At 37.2% G+C, this 19525-nt stretch overlaps 3 protein-coding genes across 10 annotated transcripts; all 3 read left to right on the forward strand.

The window, feature by feature from the left end:
* The first annotated feature begins 1698 nt into the window (after nt 1-1698).
* On the forward strand, nt 1699-6838 carry LOC122311474 (subtilisin-like protease SBT3.9). Of its 8 annotated transcripts, none has more exons than XM_043126027.1 (11): nt 1699-2044; nt 2149-2240; nt 2621-2718; nt 2797-2952; nt 3027-3138; nt 3595-4138; nt 4645-4742; nt 4843-5082; nt 5740-5854; nt 5927-6149; nt 6219-6838. In XM_043126027.1, exons 1-11 carry the CDS (start codon nt 1958-1960, stop codon nt 6785-6787), a joined length of 2334 nt encoding a protein of 777 aa, XP_042981961.1. In that variant the 5' UTR covers nt 1699-1957; the 3' UTR covers nt 6788-6838. The 8 variants fall into 8 exon arrangements, with proteins under 8 accessions (XP_042981961.1, XP_042981964.1, XP_042981962.1 ...); XM_043126030.1 differs by having other exon boundaries at nt 3595-3907; XM_043126028.1 differs by having other exon boundaries at nt 2806-2952.
* A 3055-nt stretch (nt 6839-9893) lies between these two features.
* On the forward strand, nt 9894-11652 carry LOC122311575 (GATA transcription factor 5-like). Its single transcript, XM_043126168.1, has 3 exons — nt 9894-10079; nt 10220-10554; nt 10663-11652. The coding sequence occupies exons 2-3, from the start codon at nt 10222-10224 to the stop codon at nt 11344-11346; spliced, it is 1017 nt and encodes a 338-aa protein (XP_042982102.1). The 5' UTR covers nt 9894-10079; nt 10220-10221; the 3' UTR covers nt 11347-11652.
* A 3407-nt stretch (nt 11653-15059) lies between these two features.
* On the forward strand, nt 15060-18217 carry LOC122309125 (endoglucanase 24-like). Its single transcript, XM_043122489.1, has 4 exons — nt 15060-15709; nt 16451-16750; nt 16935-17096; nt 17573-18217. The coding sequence occupies exons 1-4, from the start codon at nt 15284-15286 to the stop codon at nt 18182-18184; spliced, it is 1500 nt and encodes a 499-aa protein (XP_042978423.1). The 5' UTR covers nt 15060-15283; the 3' UTR covers nt 18185-18217.
* The last annotated feature ends 1308 nt before the right edge of the window (nt 18218-19525 follow it).

A 19525-nucleotide genomic window follows, 5' to 3' on the forward strand; every position in this document is an offset into this window, starting at 1 on the left:
GTCATATATTTACTTATTTTTTTCAAAGGAAGTGGACGAGACTTACACATCTTATAATTGTAAACATAATTTCTCTTATGTAAATTAAAAAAAAAGATTGAAAAAATCATAAAAATATAGCTACAACTACTATTTTTCTTATAGATCATCAGTCTTAAATAATCTTTTTTATTTTTTCACTTTAGATTTCATATTAAGAAACCCAATATTATTTAACAAAAAAACTTTAAAATCTATATTAATAAGTTTATTATTTCTCATAAACTTAATTTTAATTTTAATTTTGGAGAAGCAACATCCTTAAAAATAGAAAATATATAGAAATGAAACAAAAATTTGGGACTATATAAAAAATTGGAGAGAGACATTTCTAAGTATATTAAAATTTTAAAAAAAATTTAAAGATCATATAAAAATTATAAAATTTTTTTAAAATAAAATTTTTATATTTATAGAATTATATATAAAATATAGGAGAGTAATTTATGTTTTCACAAAATTTTAAAATAAGGACACATTCCTCTAAGGAGAACGTGGTTCCGCCACTGGCCACAAGCCTACAATAGAGACAGAAAAGAAAAGCAAAGCTTTTAAAAAAACATAGAAAATAATATGTTTATCGAGAAGTTCTATTGATGATGTTTATAGAATTGCATTTTTTGTCTTTTATTTATATTTTATACATGGAAAGGGAGGATTTAAAATAAATAAAAAAAGAAAAAAAAAAGATAGGTCTTATGTCTATAAGTAACCATCTCTCAGAAATACCATGGTGATAGCCAAGCCCCAAGAGAATAACCAATAAAAAAAAAAAAAAAAAAAGGAACAATAACCAAAACTATCCATATTCTCAATCTTAACCCCCAACAAAAAATAAAAACCAGCACCTATACAAAGATATGCCCAAAAAAACAGCAGTACTGACCAAAAATAAAATACTTATTCCTCCCACAAATAAGCCATACCCAATTTATCCAATCTATACAAGCCTCTTATGTCTTTGGGAAGCTGTCCATTCATTCGAAACATCTTATTCACCCCCTTAGCAGTTAGCACCAATGAATCATATTTAATATCTACTACTAAACACTCCATCTGCTAACATAATATCAAACCCTCCAATACCGCCCTCAATTCCGCTCCATTATTGAAACAATAACCAAAAGATTTAGAGAAAGTAAACACCATCTTAGATTTTTCCAATGAGAAATTAAGGTATTGTCAATTGATTTAAAAGATTTTTATTTATTTATTTTAATTAATAATTAACTTTTTTTTTAATAAATTTATGAAGTTTTTAAAAACATTTATATAGAAAAAGGTTAAGAGCAATTTGCACTGTCCATAATAAATTTCGATAAAAGTATCAGTAGACGTCTAAAAAAAATGTACTTGGGTGAATAAATTAGTAACGTTAGGACGTAATTTGGTAGTGACGGCTGGCGTGTTATTTAGGTAAAATTTATATTTTTAATTTTTTAATTTATATTTTTTAATATTTTTAAAAATATAAAAAATACTAATATAACTAATAATCACTGCTTTAATTAATAAATAAGTAAAAAATATTAAATATACGAGTCATCAAAATAAAACAATAAAATGAAAGGAACAAAATATCATTATGCAAATATCATGCATTGTACACGGTGTCAACCCCCCCCCCCCCCCCCCCCCCCCCGGCTCGTCCTCTCTCTCTCTCACAGAGTCAAGCGTCCACTACTCGTGATTTCACCTAACATCGAACAAAAGAAAGTGCAAACATGTATCACTATATATCTATGGCTCAGAAATGCTTTATTGGTGTTAATGCTAGTATCATAGTGGAGCAAATCACTATGGTCCCCACGCACATAGGCATTTCATCCTTTTTTGATTCCCCACCTTCATAGGTTGCAAGAATTACAAGAATCACAAACAAAACAGTGTCTTTTGCAGTTCAGGTTCCTCATGAGTCATGGCTTCTACTTGGGTTTATGGTATCATCTTCCTTGTTCTTGCTATGCAACAGTCTTTCCTATTTCTAGCTCTCGCTTCAAGCAATGTGAGTCTGCGTTTTCTTGTATGCGTTCTGCTGCGTTTTTTCCTTGATTTGGCTTTCTTGATCAACTTGTTTCGTGGGTTTGTGTTTTTCTCTGGTCTTGGTAGGTTCACATTGTGTATATGGGGGAGAGACGGCATGAAGAACCGGAACTTGTTCAGGACTCGCACCATGAAATCCTGTCAAATATAATTGGAAGGTTTGAGTTCTAAATCCTGTTTTTTTGGCAGACAAAATTTCAATCGCGTATTAAGTAAATTTAAAACAGCTATAATATAATTTGCGTGCTCTTACTGCTATTATCTTTAGTTTTTTTATTGCCTTGTGTTATTTAAAATCTCTTTATCAGCATGATTTTTTATGCTCTCTAAAATTTGTTCGAAGTTGTAAAACCCAATCTCTGTTTTCATATGCGAACGTTATGTCTGGCCTCGTTTTTAATTATTGTTTCCTAGTAGTTCCTACAGTTTTACGTGCATCAAATGCATTTTCACCATGTTGTTGCTGGTGAAGGCACGGGACTATGACCTAATTATGATAATAAGAAAAAAGTAAGAGCTTGAGATATCAATTTGACAGCAGTGAAGCTGCCAAGGAGTCGATTCTGTACAGCTACAAGCATGGGTTTTCGGGGTTTGCTGCAGCCTTAACTGAGTCTCAAGCCAAGCAAATTGCAGGTGTTTCAATGTTGGTGATCTGTTAATACTGGTTTCTTACCTGCAGTTGTTATTCTCCTTTCTCATAATACAATGCAGATTTCCCAGGAGTTATTCGAGTAGTTCGAAACCGAGTTCTTAACTTGCAAACAACTAGAAGTTGGGACTTCCTCCAAGTAAAGAGCCAAATTGCGAATGGGGTTACTTCAATGAGTCAATCGGGAAACGGGTCCATTATTGGTGTCATGGACACTGGTTAGTGTGGAAAAGCTGGGTTTGCTTGTATTTTACCGGGATAGTTCCTAATTGTGCTGCTTTTTGTTGAGTAGGAATCTGGCCCGAGTCTGCAAGCTTCAACGACGAGGGAATGGAACATGCTCCGCCTCGTTGGAAAGGCATATGTCAACAAGGAGAGAAGTTCAATAGCTCCCACTGTAATAGGTTAATTTACTTCATGCTTTTGTATTTCTTTTTACACTAACTTATATTTTGAATCAAATTATTCTCATATGAGAGAACCAATAGTTTGGTTCCATATAATATTGAAAAGAAAATCAAATTTGGCAAGATCACGGTAAAGGTTATTCTAGCCATTAAAGTGATCAATGACAATGGAGTTTGGAGTAATGACTTTGTCTATTTTAGTTGATGAAACTATGCCACAACCTTCTCGGCATGCCATTAACTTTTGTATTTTGAATTCCGGAGTTAATGGAATGGTAGTTTTTACTCTGAAAGTCCCACATTTGAGTCCAAGAATATGCAGTGCTACAAAGAAGCACCAATCTGTTTTCCATCCCTTTTTTTTTTTGTTCCTTTCAATGCATCCCTGCGAGTTTGAGGCCTCTTATATTTGATTGCAGCATTAAACACTTACTGCCGTAGGACTTTGTGCAGAAAAATTATTGGTGCACGTTGGTATGTCAAGGGATACGAAGCTGAGTTTGGAAAGATGAATACAAGTGATGGGGCTGAATACTTATCTCCCCGAGATGCTTCAGGACACGGTACTCACACATCATCTACTGCAGCTGGGGCTCCGGTACAAAATGTGAGTTTTATGGGATTAGCTCAAGGAGTGGCAAGAGGTGGTGCTCCATCTGCTTGGTTAGCTGTTTACAAAGTTTGCTGGGCTACTGGTGGCTGCAGCTCAGCTGACATTCTAGCCGCATTTGATGATGCAATTTTTGATGGTGTAGATGTGCTTTCGGTATCTCTTGGCTCACCACCTCCACTTGATACATATATTGATGATGTCTTGTCCGTTGGTTCCTTCCATGCCGTAACTAAAGGAATTTCTGTTGTCTGTTCCGCTGGGAATTCTGGTCCTTACTCTCAGTCTGTCATAAATACAGCTCCATGGGTCATAACTGTGGCAGCAAGTACCATCGATAGGGCTTTCCCCACTTTCATCACTTTAGGAAACAATCGAACTTTTGTGGTACTTCTTAACTTCCTTTCCAGCCATGAATGATTGTAATTTATTCATATTGGGATGAGAAACAAATTTCAATGAAATCTTACTGCATTAACATAACTATAAATACCTAATCAAACAAAGAATAAACATAGAAAGATATATTGTTGTTCAGTATTATGCCCGTGTCACCAAAAGAAACTTGAGAAATTCATATATTTTAATCTTATGACCACATCAATATTATTCCTTTAAAGCCAGCCTATCAAGGGAAATACACTATAATTTGGCTAATTCAACTTGTTATTTCTGATAAGTAGTTTTGAGTACATCCATTATGGAGTTGCATGGAGAGCCTGAACCCCTGGAACTGTTTGTTCTTGTTTTTTGTTTTTTCCCCTGGTTGAACCATGCATAAAGAAGCCTTGTTTGAAACTTCACATTTATAATGAACTACTAGCTAGTTACCAAAATTTATACCTGCCTCTTTTAAATTATAGACCTAGGAGTAATTTTATTTTCTCAAACAGGGTCAGGCTTTCTATACAGGGGAGGATGTGAACGAATTTCACCCCATTGTGAATGGACAAGATATAGCAGCTGATGATTCAGATGAATCCAGTGCAAAGTATAACGCCTTGTTTTTTGCATCTTGTTGCATGAACTCTGAGTGAAACCTCTACTCAATGTTACAATATTCATATTCTAATGGCAGTTACTTTTAGCAGGAGCTGTGTTTCAGGAACCCTAAATGCCACTTTAGCCAGAGGAAAAGTAGTTCTTTGCTTCGCATCTCGATCACAAAGTTCAGCTATTGTTGCAACCAGTACTGTACTTGATGTTCGGGGAGCTGGTGTCATCTTTGCCCAGTTTCCCACAAAGGATGTCACTTTAACCTGGGGTATTCCTTGTGTCCAAATAGACTTTGCAATTGGCACATCTCTACTCACGTACATTGATATGAACAGGTAATTTGAGAGAGCATGCTGAATCCATGGTGTGGAAGTGAAAATAAACCAATTTTTTGACATGTCTGTGTCCCTTTTTCTTTAGCTGTCTTCCTTCCTTTCCTACTTCAATGATGATGAGAGGATATCTCCACTGTTAAGGCACCAGCAATTTCTGTGTAAAATTATATGGTACGTTATTCCAAGTGGATAGGATGGCCACTGATGTTGCCTATTGTTTTGAAATCCTTCTTAATACTATGTAATGTGGCCATTGTTCTTGGAATATTGATCTGCAACTTCCAATAGTGCTATGGGATGGCTAATAAAACCCTCTCCCCAATGCCTAGAACAAGATTGGAATTTAGGAGGGCAGATAATAGCGTCGTCAGTTCTTGATTTGTGTCAGAAGTGCCTTATTTTTTGTCACAAACCTTGTACTAAATTACTAATCAATGGCCTATAATAATCCTCTTTGTTTGCTAACAACGTAGGCATATTGGATGACTGCTATTAATTCTATTTCTAAGCCTTTTGGTTGTGTCAACATGTAAATCATTAACAAAAAGTCCAACTGCATTGTCCTCACCTTTTGTCTCTCTAAAGAGCAACAGAAAGAAAAACTTCATTTGAAAACTGTCTGATTTAAAATTTCCTGAGGAGATGTTTATTCAACAGAAATCCTATAGTCAAGTTTAGCCCAACAAAGACAGCTGTGGGACAACAGATTTCCCCAGAAGTGGCATTCTTCTCCTCTCGAGGACCTAGTTCCTTGTCTCCATCTGTATTGAAGGTACTCACTACTTCACAAAGTTAATACTTTATATGATTCTTGCAGTTGATGAATTTAAGTGTGTGGCTGCAGCCTGATATTGCTGCTCCTGGAGTTAATATTTTGGCCTCCTGGTCCCCTGCTTATTCCCCCTTTCAATCAGATATGACCCAAAAACACTTCCCTCCACTCGACTTCAGTATTGATTCAGGAACTTCCATGTCTTGTCCCCATATATCTGGCATTGTGGCCCTTCTAAAAGCTATCCACCGAACATGGAGCCCTGCTGCAATCAAGTCTGCGCTGGTCTCTACAGGTTGACAAAAAAAAATTATTTCCTCAAAACATTCATGTGCACAACTGATCCTCTTTGTCTCTTGTGCAGCTTCTTTGAAAGATGAATATGGCCAACGCACAGTTGCTGAAGGAGCTCCCCATAAGCAGGCTGACCCATTTGACTATGGAGGTGGTCATGTTGATCCTAACAAAGCCATAGCTCCTGGTCTCATATATGACATGGGGTCCTCAGACTATTTCCATTTTCTTTGTTCCATGGGATACAATCATACTGCCATCAGTTCGATAACTAGGTCTAGCAGACGTTGCAATAAGTCAGCCAACGTCCTTGTAAATCTTAATCTGCCTTCTATTACCATTCCTGAGCTGAAGAGTAACTTAACTGTGTCGAGAAAGGTAACAAATGTGGGTCCGGTCAATTCTATTTACACTGCTTTTGTTGAAGCACCAGCTGGAACTGAAGTGATTGTTAAGCCATCAATTTTAAGGTTTAACTCTACAATAAGGAAGCTGAAGTTCAAGGTGATTTTCGGTTCCACGCTAAGAGTTCAAGGTAGATACTCGTTTGGGAATCTGTTTTGGTTAGATGGTTTCCATGTAGTTAGAATACCATTGACAGTGCGGACTGTCATTGATAATTTTTATGCACAGACATGATGTTGTTGCCATCAACTGTATCAATAAATTATCATCAACATTTACATGCTCCTTTTAACTTGGAATAATTTCACAAAACACGTTCATGAATCATTACTGCTCTCAAACTCCAAAAATAATGCTACGCCAAGTAAAAAGGATACATAATCTAGCAACTACTGGAAAATTACGCTTTGCACTCCCGAAGTACCACCCTTTTTGTAATATGTATCATAAACTCTCAAAATTGGCAATGACACTTTGAACTATCAATTTCCACTGAATTATATAATAAAAACAGAATACCCTCTAATTATCATATAAAGCAAGGAACCGAAAACCCCGGCTCATTTCAAAATGAGTTCGTTGCTATTCAAATGAATCTACCATGAAAGTGTTCGCATCAAAAGTCAGGTCAAAGGTCACCCTGTGAAATTGGGAGGCAAATGCTTCATCCACAATGAAGTGATTTCACCATGATTCTATTAGGCAACTGGGCCAAATGAGTTTGCTCCTAAAGTGGTTGACTTCAATGACTAAATCATTAAACAGACATGATTACAAATTGGTTACACTGACCGAATGGGTTTACTTTTGAAATGGTTTCCCTTGCAGGGGTTAAAAAAGAAAAAAGAAAAAAAAGGTTATTCCAATCTCAAGAAGATCATCATAGTCACAGTCCCGGCTAAGGAACATATTCAAGCTTTGGAAGCCACCAAAAAAAGTTTTCATTTAGAGCCAATTTGAAAGGGAAGCCCTTCCTATAGTCGATGGCTTTTGAAACGAGAGTTTTGGCTACTTTCCATGCCAACTGGTCTTGATTGTCAGGCCAGATGATGCCAATATTTAAAAATCTAAGTCAAAACCGATCTAACAGCTGGGTGGTTGGGATTTCATATATAGGTGGGTGCGGGTCTGATATTTAAAACACTTTACATTTTATAGGCTAATACCGGCAACTTACATTCAAGATTGAGACCCTGCTCAACTTGTACTTATCCTGTTATCTGTTCGTCAAATTATCAGCGAAGTCATATCTCTCCCATACACGCAAGAGCAGGAAATCCATACCCCGCCATCAAACTTAACTAATGTTATTAAAATGTTCTCTCTCCGTGTTGTTTGGTTTCTTCAAGTAGGCTTCTTGTTAGCTGACTTTCTTCCTTGCGACGTAAAATAGAGCTGCTGTACTTGCCTGTACCTGATGGAACTGATACATTTACCACCTTGTGCACTTATATTGCCTTTACTTGCAGGCTTAGATTTACCAATTACTGCACTAAAGATTTATATTAAGAGATCTAAATCCGCAGAATAGAAAGGTTCCCACTCCCAGTGTAGAAAATAGAATAACTGAAATGGCAAGCATCTATAAAAAAGACAAGATAAGGCATGAATAGAGGAGTAGATTGAGGTATCTGAGTACACCCAGAAACGTTTCTATATTTCTGCTTATAAAAATCATGGCATTCTATATACGCGTTGAATAATTTTAACAAACTTGGTTGTCCTTTTGCCGATTGTAGCCATTTTTCCTACTTTTTCATCTCTCTTCCGCAGATCACTCTCGTTGCCAAGTGTTGATTCGTTGATCGCATGCTAGTCCTCATTTCGTCAACGGTCGGCTATACTTTAATTCCTCGATCTACCCACAAAACTGAGGTTGCCAAATGGAGCAGCAATGTTAAGTGACTCAATCCTGACCCAGAATTTGTGTATATTAGTTTTATAAAAATTATATTTTTAAGTTGGCATGTAAAATTATATTAACTTATATGACATAAGCCGATTAATGTTACTTATTATTATTTTTCTCATCATTTTTTTATCATTTCATAATATAACATTAGATGATAAGTTTATAAGTGAAATATAATAATTTTTAATTATCTAATGCAACATCATAAAATGATGAAAAAAAGAATGATGAATGATTTTTTTCAGTACTATACATATATATATATATGTTCTGTTTTATATGAATAATTGATTTCTAAAAATCCAATGGGAAATTGACTGACTTGTGTCCTTGTCATCTATGAACGTGTCCAAAGTATTCATTATTAAAACATTAATGTTTTTAATCCAAGACGGAGAAAAAAATCATAGTGGATTAGCTTATAAGTTACTTCATTTCAAAATTGAAAATTCTACAGTGAACTCATTCAGCTAGGTCAGTTGAAAGATGAGAGGGATTGATTGCATTTAAGGAACATTATTATTTTATTTTCCTAATCTACATGGGCCAAAGTAGTGGACTGGTCACCAGCAATGGGCCACCGCTGTTGACTCAAAAACAATTAACAAAAATTAAAAACTAAATTAATTTTTTTTTTTTAAAAGGAAAGAAATATCTGTATTATTTGTTTTCAGCCTGCAGGCACTTTTTGTATGAGTATTCCCGAGGTTCCAAGCCCAGCTACTAGACTATTCTTACCCGGAGTAATACATCATCGGAAAGATATTGACCGTCCGATGTGTTACCATTAAGCATATTGACCGTTTGATTCATCGTGTGGACCAGGCCTATGACAATTCCCGAAATAAATTTTAGAAAACAACGAGCGGAAGCCGAAGGGAATGACTCGTCGACTTCGAGTCATTTGCAAAGTGAAGCCGAAAAGGGAGCCGCGATTAACGCGGCAAAGCAATACCATTTCCCGTAAATAACCACAAAAAGAGACCCATATTCTCAAACATACAATTAAACCAGAAAGAAGAAAAAAGAAAAGAAAAAGGATTGGTTTCCTTACGGTTTCCCGTTTGGAATGGTAATAGTCGTAGGTAGCGCCATAAACGCGAAGTCACAATGTCCCAGTCAGCCCCACTGGATGGATTTGAACAACGAACGGGACGGCCAACATGGGCTGGCTGGGCATGACTGTGATGTTCAAAGTAGAAAAAGCGTGTAACTTTCAGCCAGCCATAAGTTTTTGTCTTGTTACTTTTGGTGGAAGTTCGGCATGACCAGACCCATGATGATGGCTAAGAAATTTTAAACAGACAAGAAAATAAAAATAAATTAATTAGTCATTTGTGGAATTGTGGGCTCGGTCCGAACAGGCCAACTCATGACGACCCAGAATAGTCAGCTACTCTCCGTATCTAACGTGACCTCCGCAGGAGAAAAAGTATTCAAATCTTAAATAGGTGCGAAATAAGAGAGTGGAGAGAGAGAGAGAGAGAGAGAGAGAGAGATAAAGGGGGTAAATAAAGATAAACCAATAACTCGAGCACCAGTTTCGCCCACGAACCAGCCAACAAGCTCTTACCTATCGAAAGTTAGCATCTTTCTTCTCTTCATCTTTTTCAGGTAAACTTTAGATGAAATTTTTTTGGAACAATAGAATGGGAATAGGAATATTACAGAATTTTTGGGTTATGGGTGACTTTGTTTTTTGGTGGGGGCTGGTTTTTAATATGCTTTGTTGGGTGAATATATGCTGAATGTAGAAATGGAGAACTGCGTGGAAGCGAGAGCGTTCAAATCAAGTTTACTTGGAGAATTGGCCATGAAGTCGACTCAGCAGGTGACGTTAGAGGACTGCTGGGGTGCTGGCGGGGTTCCCAGCGAAGATTTCTCCATCGACGACCTTCTGGACTTGTCGAATGCCGAGTTTGAAGACGGGTACGTCGTGGAACGAGACGAGGAAGAGGAAGAAGTGGAGAAAGATTCTCTTTCGGGCTCTTCCTCTCAGGACCAGGCCGACGAGGATAGTTCCAATTCTACAAATTTCTCCGGCACAGCTGAGTCTGAGTCTCATCTTGCCAGCGAGCTTGCCGTTCCGGTAAGTTTGTTAGAAGAAAACGATAGTTATAACTTATTTTGCTTGTTTTTTCTTTCCCTTAAAAAATCCCATAGAATTTAGAAATTAATATCTTTTTGGGTTTTACAGGATGATGATTTGGCGGAGCTAGAATGGGTTTCTCGCATCGTGGACGATTCTCTGCTGGATTTCTCTCTTTCGTACGCTGCCGGGAAACAGAAAACCGAGACTCGTATAATGAACCGGTCAGAACCGGAGACCAGACCAAGGTCGACATCAACAAAACCTTCATGTTTTCCCTCTCCGGTTCCGTCTAAAGCCAGAACCAAACGGGCCAGAGCAACGAATCACGTTTGGACACTTGGGTCCCCGCTCTCTGAGTCACCTTCACCATCTTCAGCATCTTCTCCTGGGTTTTCTTCGACATCTTGTCGTATCTTCGCCAACACGGTCCAAAACATGCAGCTTTTCGCTTTTGCTGAACCGCCGACGAAGAAACAGAAGAAGAAACCGACGGTTCAGACCATTGGGGTCGGTGGGACCCAGTTTCAGCGAAGGTGCAGCCATTGCCAGGTGCAGAAGACCCCCCAGTGGAGAACCGGTCCACGGGGTCCCAAAACGCTCTGCAACGCTTGCGGGGTTCGGTACAAGTCGGGTCGGCTTTTCCCAGAGTACAGACCGGCCTGTAGTCCGACCTTTTCCATCGATATTCACTCGAACAGCCACCGCAAAGTGTTGGAGATGAGGAAGAGGAAGGAGACGGTGATCGAACCAGAATCAGGGTTCAGCCAGATGGTTCCAAGTTTTGGATAATTTTTAACCTAGAAAACAGGTACACGTGAACCGGCATCGGCCGGGTTCAGTTTGTACATTTTTGTGCTCAGCCGCGGGATAGACTTTGTCACAGTCTCCTAGGAAGGTTCTTAATCATAGCTCTTAGTTTTCTTTTTGGGTTTTTTTATTTTATTTTAAATTTTTATATATTTTTTTAATTTTGGGGATTAGTTAGTGCTTGTGATAGTGTTAGTTCAATTATTTGGTTTAATGGAGAGGGAAAGGGGGTTTAGACTTTAGGACTTTTGGTTGATTAATTTTCCTTTTTTATTTTTATTTTTTAAAGTTGTTATCTCCCTTTTAATTTTCCTTCCAAACGTTCAAAAGAGTACGGCGGATTTTAGTGGTTTTTGAAAACTTCTTGAAAAGCCATCGCAAGTTAAAGGGATGGAGACACAAAGATTGTGGTGGGGCCAGAGGAGGAGGAGGTGATTGTGATTGATTAGTTGGAGTGATTTCGAGGCATTAAAATTGGGTAGTCTTGATTTGAGACCGCCGGTACTGTGTGTGGTCCGAAACGTGTATGGAAATGGCCCAAGTGGTCTAAATATCTGGATCCTCTCAGAGTGCCCGGGTCCACTTCCTAAACTCAAGAATCAAAGACTATATTACATATTAATTAATAATTTAATTTTTATTTTTTAATATAAAAAATTTAAGAGTGGATGGAAAATGCCACATTAAGAATTAGATACTTGTATTTTTTTTTTTTATATCTTAGTGTTAATAAGAAAAAAAATTGGGAACAAAATGTTGTGTTTTAGTTCGTGTTCCTTCCCCAACACACTATGCTCTTGGCAGTTCAATCAGGCGATCTTTGCTCTAATTTCAAGCATATTTCTACCAAACTCGAATGAACAACGCAATTGGCGTGCTTTCGTTCTTTATTATTATTGTTCGGTTCAAGAAATCTTTTAAGGTTTTCTTTGATTTCGAGGCTCATTCAATCCAACATACACCCAACGCCCCATGCCTAGCTTGGTTCTAAAAATAGAAATAACAAGCTGCGAGATCATTCGGGCCCCAACTTCTTTGTTTGGGCCAGGCTTTTCATCATGAGGTTTCCGCACGTATTTCTAAGAGAAAATGGAGCTAATTTTTCTTTTTATTATACTGTTCATTCCATCGAGCTTAGCAACCCAATCCCGGTAATTAGAAAATACAGCATCCTCCCTCCTCTCCCTCCGCCGAAAGGGGTAAAGCCCATCCTGGCGTTGCGTAAAAGAAGTAATTGTAAATGAGTAATCGATTCCTTTACTTGTAAGGGTGGCAAGCTCACACTCTCCTTTAGACTTTAGCTAAAAAGCTGCACACATCCAAAATGTAGCCTCCTAACTCTATTTTTTTCCTCCCTCAGCATCCCTGGGTTTTATATTATCATTAAAAAATATAAAAAAGAGTTATTATATTCTCGTGTCTAGAATACATCGTTTATATCACTTAAGTAGTAAGGTTTTTTGAAAGATTTAAATTTTAAAATTTATCTTCTACACTTCATTAGATATGCTCTAAAGATATTATAAAAGGATACTAGGGATTGAAGATAGCCAATTACATATGTAGAACCAATACACGACGTGCCAAAAAAAGGCAAAAAGAAGAATGCGATGAGTTCATATTCTTCATATTCGACTCTATATAAACCACAGAGTAAGGATGAAAAAAAAAACATAAGCTACCTATGAATTTGTAGAATTTGCCTAATTTAGGATGAGTAATGATACACTTACCACTCTTTTATCACTATTTTACCACTTGTAGTGTATTTATTTTTTTATCATTTTCTTTTAAGTATGTTTTTTAACATCCTTAGCCATTAAGAAAAAATTTTAAAAATATATAATTTTAGTGATAGTCACTTGTTTAATCATTAAGTAAAAGAAAATTTTAAAAAAATTTAAAAAATTAAAAAAAAAATAGTAAAATAGTAAAATAATGGTAAGACTATCATTATTCATTTACGATTTTTAGGGATGGGCATTGGGGTCAGTGGAAATAGGTTCCACGTGAACTAGAGAGACGTGAATTGAAGGCAACAATGCAATCGAAGGTTGGGACCATGCGTGATGGTGTTGAGGCTGCAATCTATGTCAATGGTGTATTCCAATTATTTAACTATTTATGTCAATGGTGGAGATCATCAAGGAGTGGGGAAAAAACTATAAAGAAGTTATATTTAACAAATCGAGCACCCCATGCATGAGGGTATCACCAATGAACAAAAATAGATGGAGCACAAGAATTTCTCTTCCCTTCAAGAAAAATAGCGGCTGGTTGGCGGATGAGACTAAAAAGGAATATTCTTTTAGCAAGCAAGTTTGTGCACTAAATTACATACTAATACTAATATGTAAGGCATCCATTTAATGAGGCGTGAATTGAAGATAGATAAAGAACCAAAGTATGCCGCAATGATGTAATTCATCGCGACTATCTACGCTTTCCAGTTTTAAGCAATGCATATATACATGAGAGCTGAGTGTACACAAATGCATTTTTTATTGAAAAGCAAAATACATATATAGATTATAAACACCGCCTTCTTGATCTTCCTTCTGCAGGGAGATAAGAATATTTTCTTTTACCTTTGGCAGCGTCCTTCTAGATATCTGAACCACCCCACTGACCTATATATATATATATATCACGATATACTGTAGTATTCCCGGAACAGTACTTTTTGTCTTTATAAAAAGGTTCAAACCCTAACTCCCTCCTAATTAAGAAGCGTACGTATACAACTTCATGCAAACATGTCATGCACTAGGAAATATTAGTTTAACGAGGACGGACGTACGTAGGAACAACAAGCTGCTAGACTAGAAGAGAAATATTGAAGACACCGTCACACCAGTTTCTAATTCTTAGACTAGCTAGTTTCCACATAAATAATATTCCACGCCATGCAATGCATTATAGAATGAGAAATATTTATAATAATGAAATGCACAAGTGTTGTACAATTCATTTGAAAAAATTATGAGTAAATACAAAATTTATGTGAAAAAAAATAATTTTTTAATAATGAACTTCGATCTTTTTCAAAATGATTATGCAACGTTTATATACTCTATAATTATTGGTAGCATTACTTTTTAAAAAATAACCTAATTTAATCCCCATATTTAGTCGAATATCTTATCGGTTAGCTAAGAGAATAGGTAGTAAAACGCGCATCGATTAGAAATGAGTTGGTTTGCTAGGGGTGCTGCATATTTCGAATTAACTATATATGGAAACCTTCGATCTCAATTCAAACATAAATATCTTATCGGTTAGCTAAAAGAGCAAGTAGTAAAACACGCATCGATCATAAATGAGTAGGTTAGCTAGGGGTGTTGCATGTTGAGTTAACTATATACGCTTCGATCCCGATTCAAACAAGAATATCTTATCGGTTAGCCAAAAGAGTAAGTAGTAAAATGTGCATCGATCATAAATGAGTAGGTTAGCTAGGGGTGCTGCATGTATCGAATTAACTGTGGCTACGAAAGAAGTTCGCCAAAATTTCGTATCACCCCAAATTCGAGATGCGAGCGACACAGGCTTTGTCCCTTGATCATCTCGTGCAACGTGATCGACAGTGTCCTTGGAACGTATACAATTTGCAGTGACTCAACTCAATATTTTCCCTTTTCCCACATGAGCTCATGCATTGGAGTACCCCACAAAAAAGCCCCCTGTCGCTCACGTACAAAGTCTACAAGGACTGTGCATTCACGTCTTGTGCTTGCATGTGAGCCCCAACTGACACATTACGTAGTGTCGGCGCATCCATCCCGTTGGATCCTCTTCCCCGTGAGACCAAATTTACAACCTAACAAACAACCAACCCAAAACCCAAGCAGAAGTACGCACTCCCTCATTAACACAAACGACCAGGACGGCCCGCGCGCCAATTACCAAACCCAAGGCAATGACCCTTCTGATCATCTCCTTAGCTCGTCTCCTTCTTCTTTCCCTTCTCCTTGTTGGGTTCCCCAGGTTTGCATCGAGCGCCCATGACTACCAAGACGCATTATCGAAGGCAATCTTATTCTTCGAGGGCCAGCGGTCGGGTTTTCTTCCACAGGACCAGCGAATCACCTGGCGCGCCAATTCCGGACTGAGCGATGGTTGGATGTACAACACTGACTTGGCCGGAGGTTACTACGACGCCGGCGACAACGTCAAATTCGGCTTCCCCATGGCCTTCACGACTACAATGCTGGCTTGGAGTGTGATCGAGTTCGGCGATTCCATGCCCCCCAATGAGCTGAGGAACTCTCTCGTGGCAATCCGTTGGGCCACCGATTACTTGCTCAAGACTCTGTCTCAGCTGCCTAACCGGGTTTTTGTGCAGGTAATTGTGACAGTGGTGGTTTGTGTAAATTGAGTGGTGGGGTGGGGATAGTTTAGGGAGTCTGAGTGTGAACATTTTATGGCTTTAGTTAAGCTATAATCTGTGACAACGGGTTGAGGAATTAATGTGGTTCTCTTGACTCGTCTTGTCCACTCGGTTCCCGGATGTTTGACCTTCTTGGCCAACGCATGTAGTCTCCAGCCTCCAAGAAATCTCCAGGTTCAAAAAATCCTGAGTAGTTAACTGACTTCCTTTGTAGTGCGTGCCTTATTTAGCTTTAGTTGTAAGAGATCGATCACTTTACTCGAATTGGTACATGATCAAATCGTCCCTCATATCCTATGCCTTTGGACTAAAAAACTTTTGACTTAAACATTTGAATTAGTCTAATCGAATTTTGACGCTAATCTCTTCCTTGGGTCCTTTCGTACCTTAATCATGCAAGAGTGGACCCTCTATCTTTTTAAAAGTCCACGAGTTGGATGGTCTAGAAATCTCCATCATCAAAGCTTTATGCTCCGTAGAGATAGAGACATATCTCTAATTCATATATATAAATATTTATATATTTATATATATATATACATGTATGTTTTCTCGCGCTAAAGATGCTCGTGAATGCACCAACTTATTAGGTACTAAACCAACGTATTAACTACAATGTCGGGTGTCCATGAGACGTAAACATCTTTAATTTGCGTATAATTTGATTTGAGATATGCATTGTTTTTAATGGTGAAGGTAGGGGATCCAAACATAGACCATAATTGTTGGGAAAGACCTGAAGATATGGACACGGCAAGGACTGTTTATGCCGTTGACGCACCAAATCCGGCTTCTGATGTTGCCGGAGAGTCGGCCGCAGCTCTAGCAGCATCATCTATGGCATTCCGATCATCGGACCCGGGATACTCCGATACTCTATTACGGAATGCCATCAATGCTTTTCAATTTGCCGATAGTTATAGAGGAGCTTACAGCGATAATTCCAATATAAGAGATGGTGCCTGCCCGTTTTATTGCGATTTCGATGGCTATCAGGTTTGTTTTATACGGTGTCCATTATTGGTTACCAATCACAATCTAATTATTAATAGTGATCTGTGAAAGGTGCATTTATCATACATGGACACTAGTATATGTGGAGTTTGGTTTTTGTGCGTGGTCTTATATCTTAGTACAATTGAATTTAATGTAATTAATTTAATTTGGTTGGGGTGGACAGGATGAGTTACTGTGGGGAGCAGCATGGTTAAGAAGGGCAACTCAGCAGGATACTTACCTCAATTATCTACAAAGCAATGCCCAAACCCTTGGAGCCGATGAAAATATCAATGAATTTGGATGGGACAACAAACATGCTGGCCTTAACGTTTTAGTCTCTAAGGTTGGCCTAATCTTTTCCCCTGCATGCATAATTATTAATTAGATGGCCAGCACAAGATCTTCGAACTGAGTCCTCGAGAATGACTCATCATACATACATACAACATGCATGCATGCATGATTATAACAAACTCATTTTATTTATATTACTTGCATGAAATGAGAATCATGCTAACGTACTGCAGAAAAAACCTTGTTTTTTTCAAGACTGCAATGTAAAATATAGCGCATATATGATCATGATGATGGAACTCGAATAAAAATTATTGATTATTTTTTAAGTCATGCATGTCACGAAGATATATATATATATATATATAGGCCGGATTGGTGTGTGTTAGTTTTGTATTTTAATTGAATAATTTATATATACTGATCATCATGATCAGTTTATATTATTCATTTAAATTCGTTTAAAAAAAAAAATAGCATGTGCCATTAATTTTTTCTATTGATTAGTCAGCTTTTCTCTTTTAGGAAGTCATAGAAGGAAATATGTATTCTCTGCAATCGTACAAAGCTTCGGCTGACAGCTTCATGTGCACTCTTATACCGGAGTCATCTTCCTCACACATAGAGTACAGTCCTGGGGGGCTCATATACAGGCCCGGAGGTAGCAACTTGCAACATGCAACGTCCATTTCATTCCTTTCACTGGTCTATGCAAATTCATTGGCTCGAACGTCTCAATCTATTAACTGTGGCGACATCTATATTAGTCCATCCATGCTTCGCCAACAGGCTAAGCGCCAAGTTGATTACATTCTAGGCGATAACCCCAAGGGTTTATCTTATATGGTTGGTTATAGCAACTACTATCCTCAACGCATTCACCATCGTGGATCGTCGTTGCCATCTATTAAAGACCACCCCCAATTATTTGCATGCAAGGAGGGCTCGATCTACTTCAATACAACAAATCCTAACCCTAATGTCCTTGTCGGGGCTGTGGTGGGAGGACCGGGGGAGGACGACATGTACGAGGATGATCGAAGTGATTACAAGAAGTCTGAGCCCACGACCTATATTAATGCGCCATTAGTCGGGGCACTAGCATACTTGATAGCGAACCCCAATCCTAGTTATTAGCACCATTAATATAATACATTTCATTTTCGTAAATTAGTTCTTCATCAGTCATCACGCTACAAAAAAAAAAAACGAATACTTGTGATTAATTTTTTACAACAAAAAAGACATGTACTATTTACCATGAAAACAGAATCATTTTAATTTAAAATAGACAGTTCACTAAAAATAACTGGTTACAAATAAATAATTTTCTTATAATGGCGTGCATTATACTCAAATATAGGAGAAAATGCCTCTCGTCTTATATAAGCAAATTAAGCAAAGAGTGAAGAGGCTTGTTCGTAATTTGCTCGATTCTTGAGATATAGCATGTCGGACTCATCAATTCATGTCTAGTTGTGACTTTTTCGAGAAAGATTATTGGAAATTTATTTCAAGATTAAAAATTGAAGATGCCCCTTGCTATTTGACAAGATCAATGAAGGTGTCGTGCTTTGGTGTCTTTTAAATCAAATACAAGCGTACCTTGATATATATAATTACATACAGACACATGTTTCGTACCCTTGCCGACATATTCCTGCATGCATGAGTACTATGTTTAATAGATGCAACGATATTGTTTCAACTAATTTCTAAAGACATAATAATTATCATATTCCCAAGAAAAGATCAATTGATATATACTCGAGATGGCCTTGAAGAAATTCGACACATATGATGCATTTTTCTACCCTTCTTCTTTCTAGTTTCTCTGTGTATGGGAGACGAGACAGCATATATAATTACTGATCCATGCGCTCCACGTACGCGGGGAATTAGTAGATCGAGCATGAATTGTATTTCTCTCGCTACAAGTATTATGGTTAGGGAAATGATTAATGCTACGTCTATATAGTTAGTAGAATGTGTAAATACTGCGTAATTTCTTTAAAAAAAATGAGTAAATTAAATATCATTTTTCTAAAAAAATACTTTAGACACAAAGAGATTACACAAAATTAAATCTATAAATTAATGTGTTTTGATGTAATAAATCAGATTGTAAAGTTACTTTTATTGTAAAGTAAATTTAATAGATTTTACTAAACCATATCAGTTTATAGGTTTATAACTTTTATATAATATTTTTGTCTCTATAGCAGTTCTCTTATAATTATTATTATTATTATTATAGATATTAATTGTTACTGATTGGACGAACACAAGTCTTAAGTAATCATGATTCAATATTAACCCATGCACCCTAAAGAAACAAATTATATATGCCTCCCGTGAAATTATTCTCTTTCAGCATAATTGTTGACGGCATCCATTAATGAGTGTTATACATGATGATCAGGATATATAATTAATATCTCTTATAATTAATCGTGGAGGCCGTTTGTTATCAGATCA

The sequence above is a fragment of the Carya illinoinensis genome, chromosome 5 (assembly GCF_018687715.1).
Source record: "Carya illinoinensis cultivar Pawnee chromosome 5, C.illinoinensisPawnee_v1, whole genome shotgun sequence".
Taxonomy (NCBI): domain Eukaryota; kingdom Viridiplantae; phylum Streptophyta; class Magnoliopsida; order Fagales; family Juglandaceae; genus Carya; species Carya illinoinensis.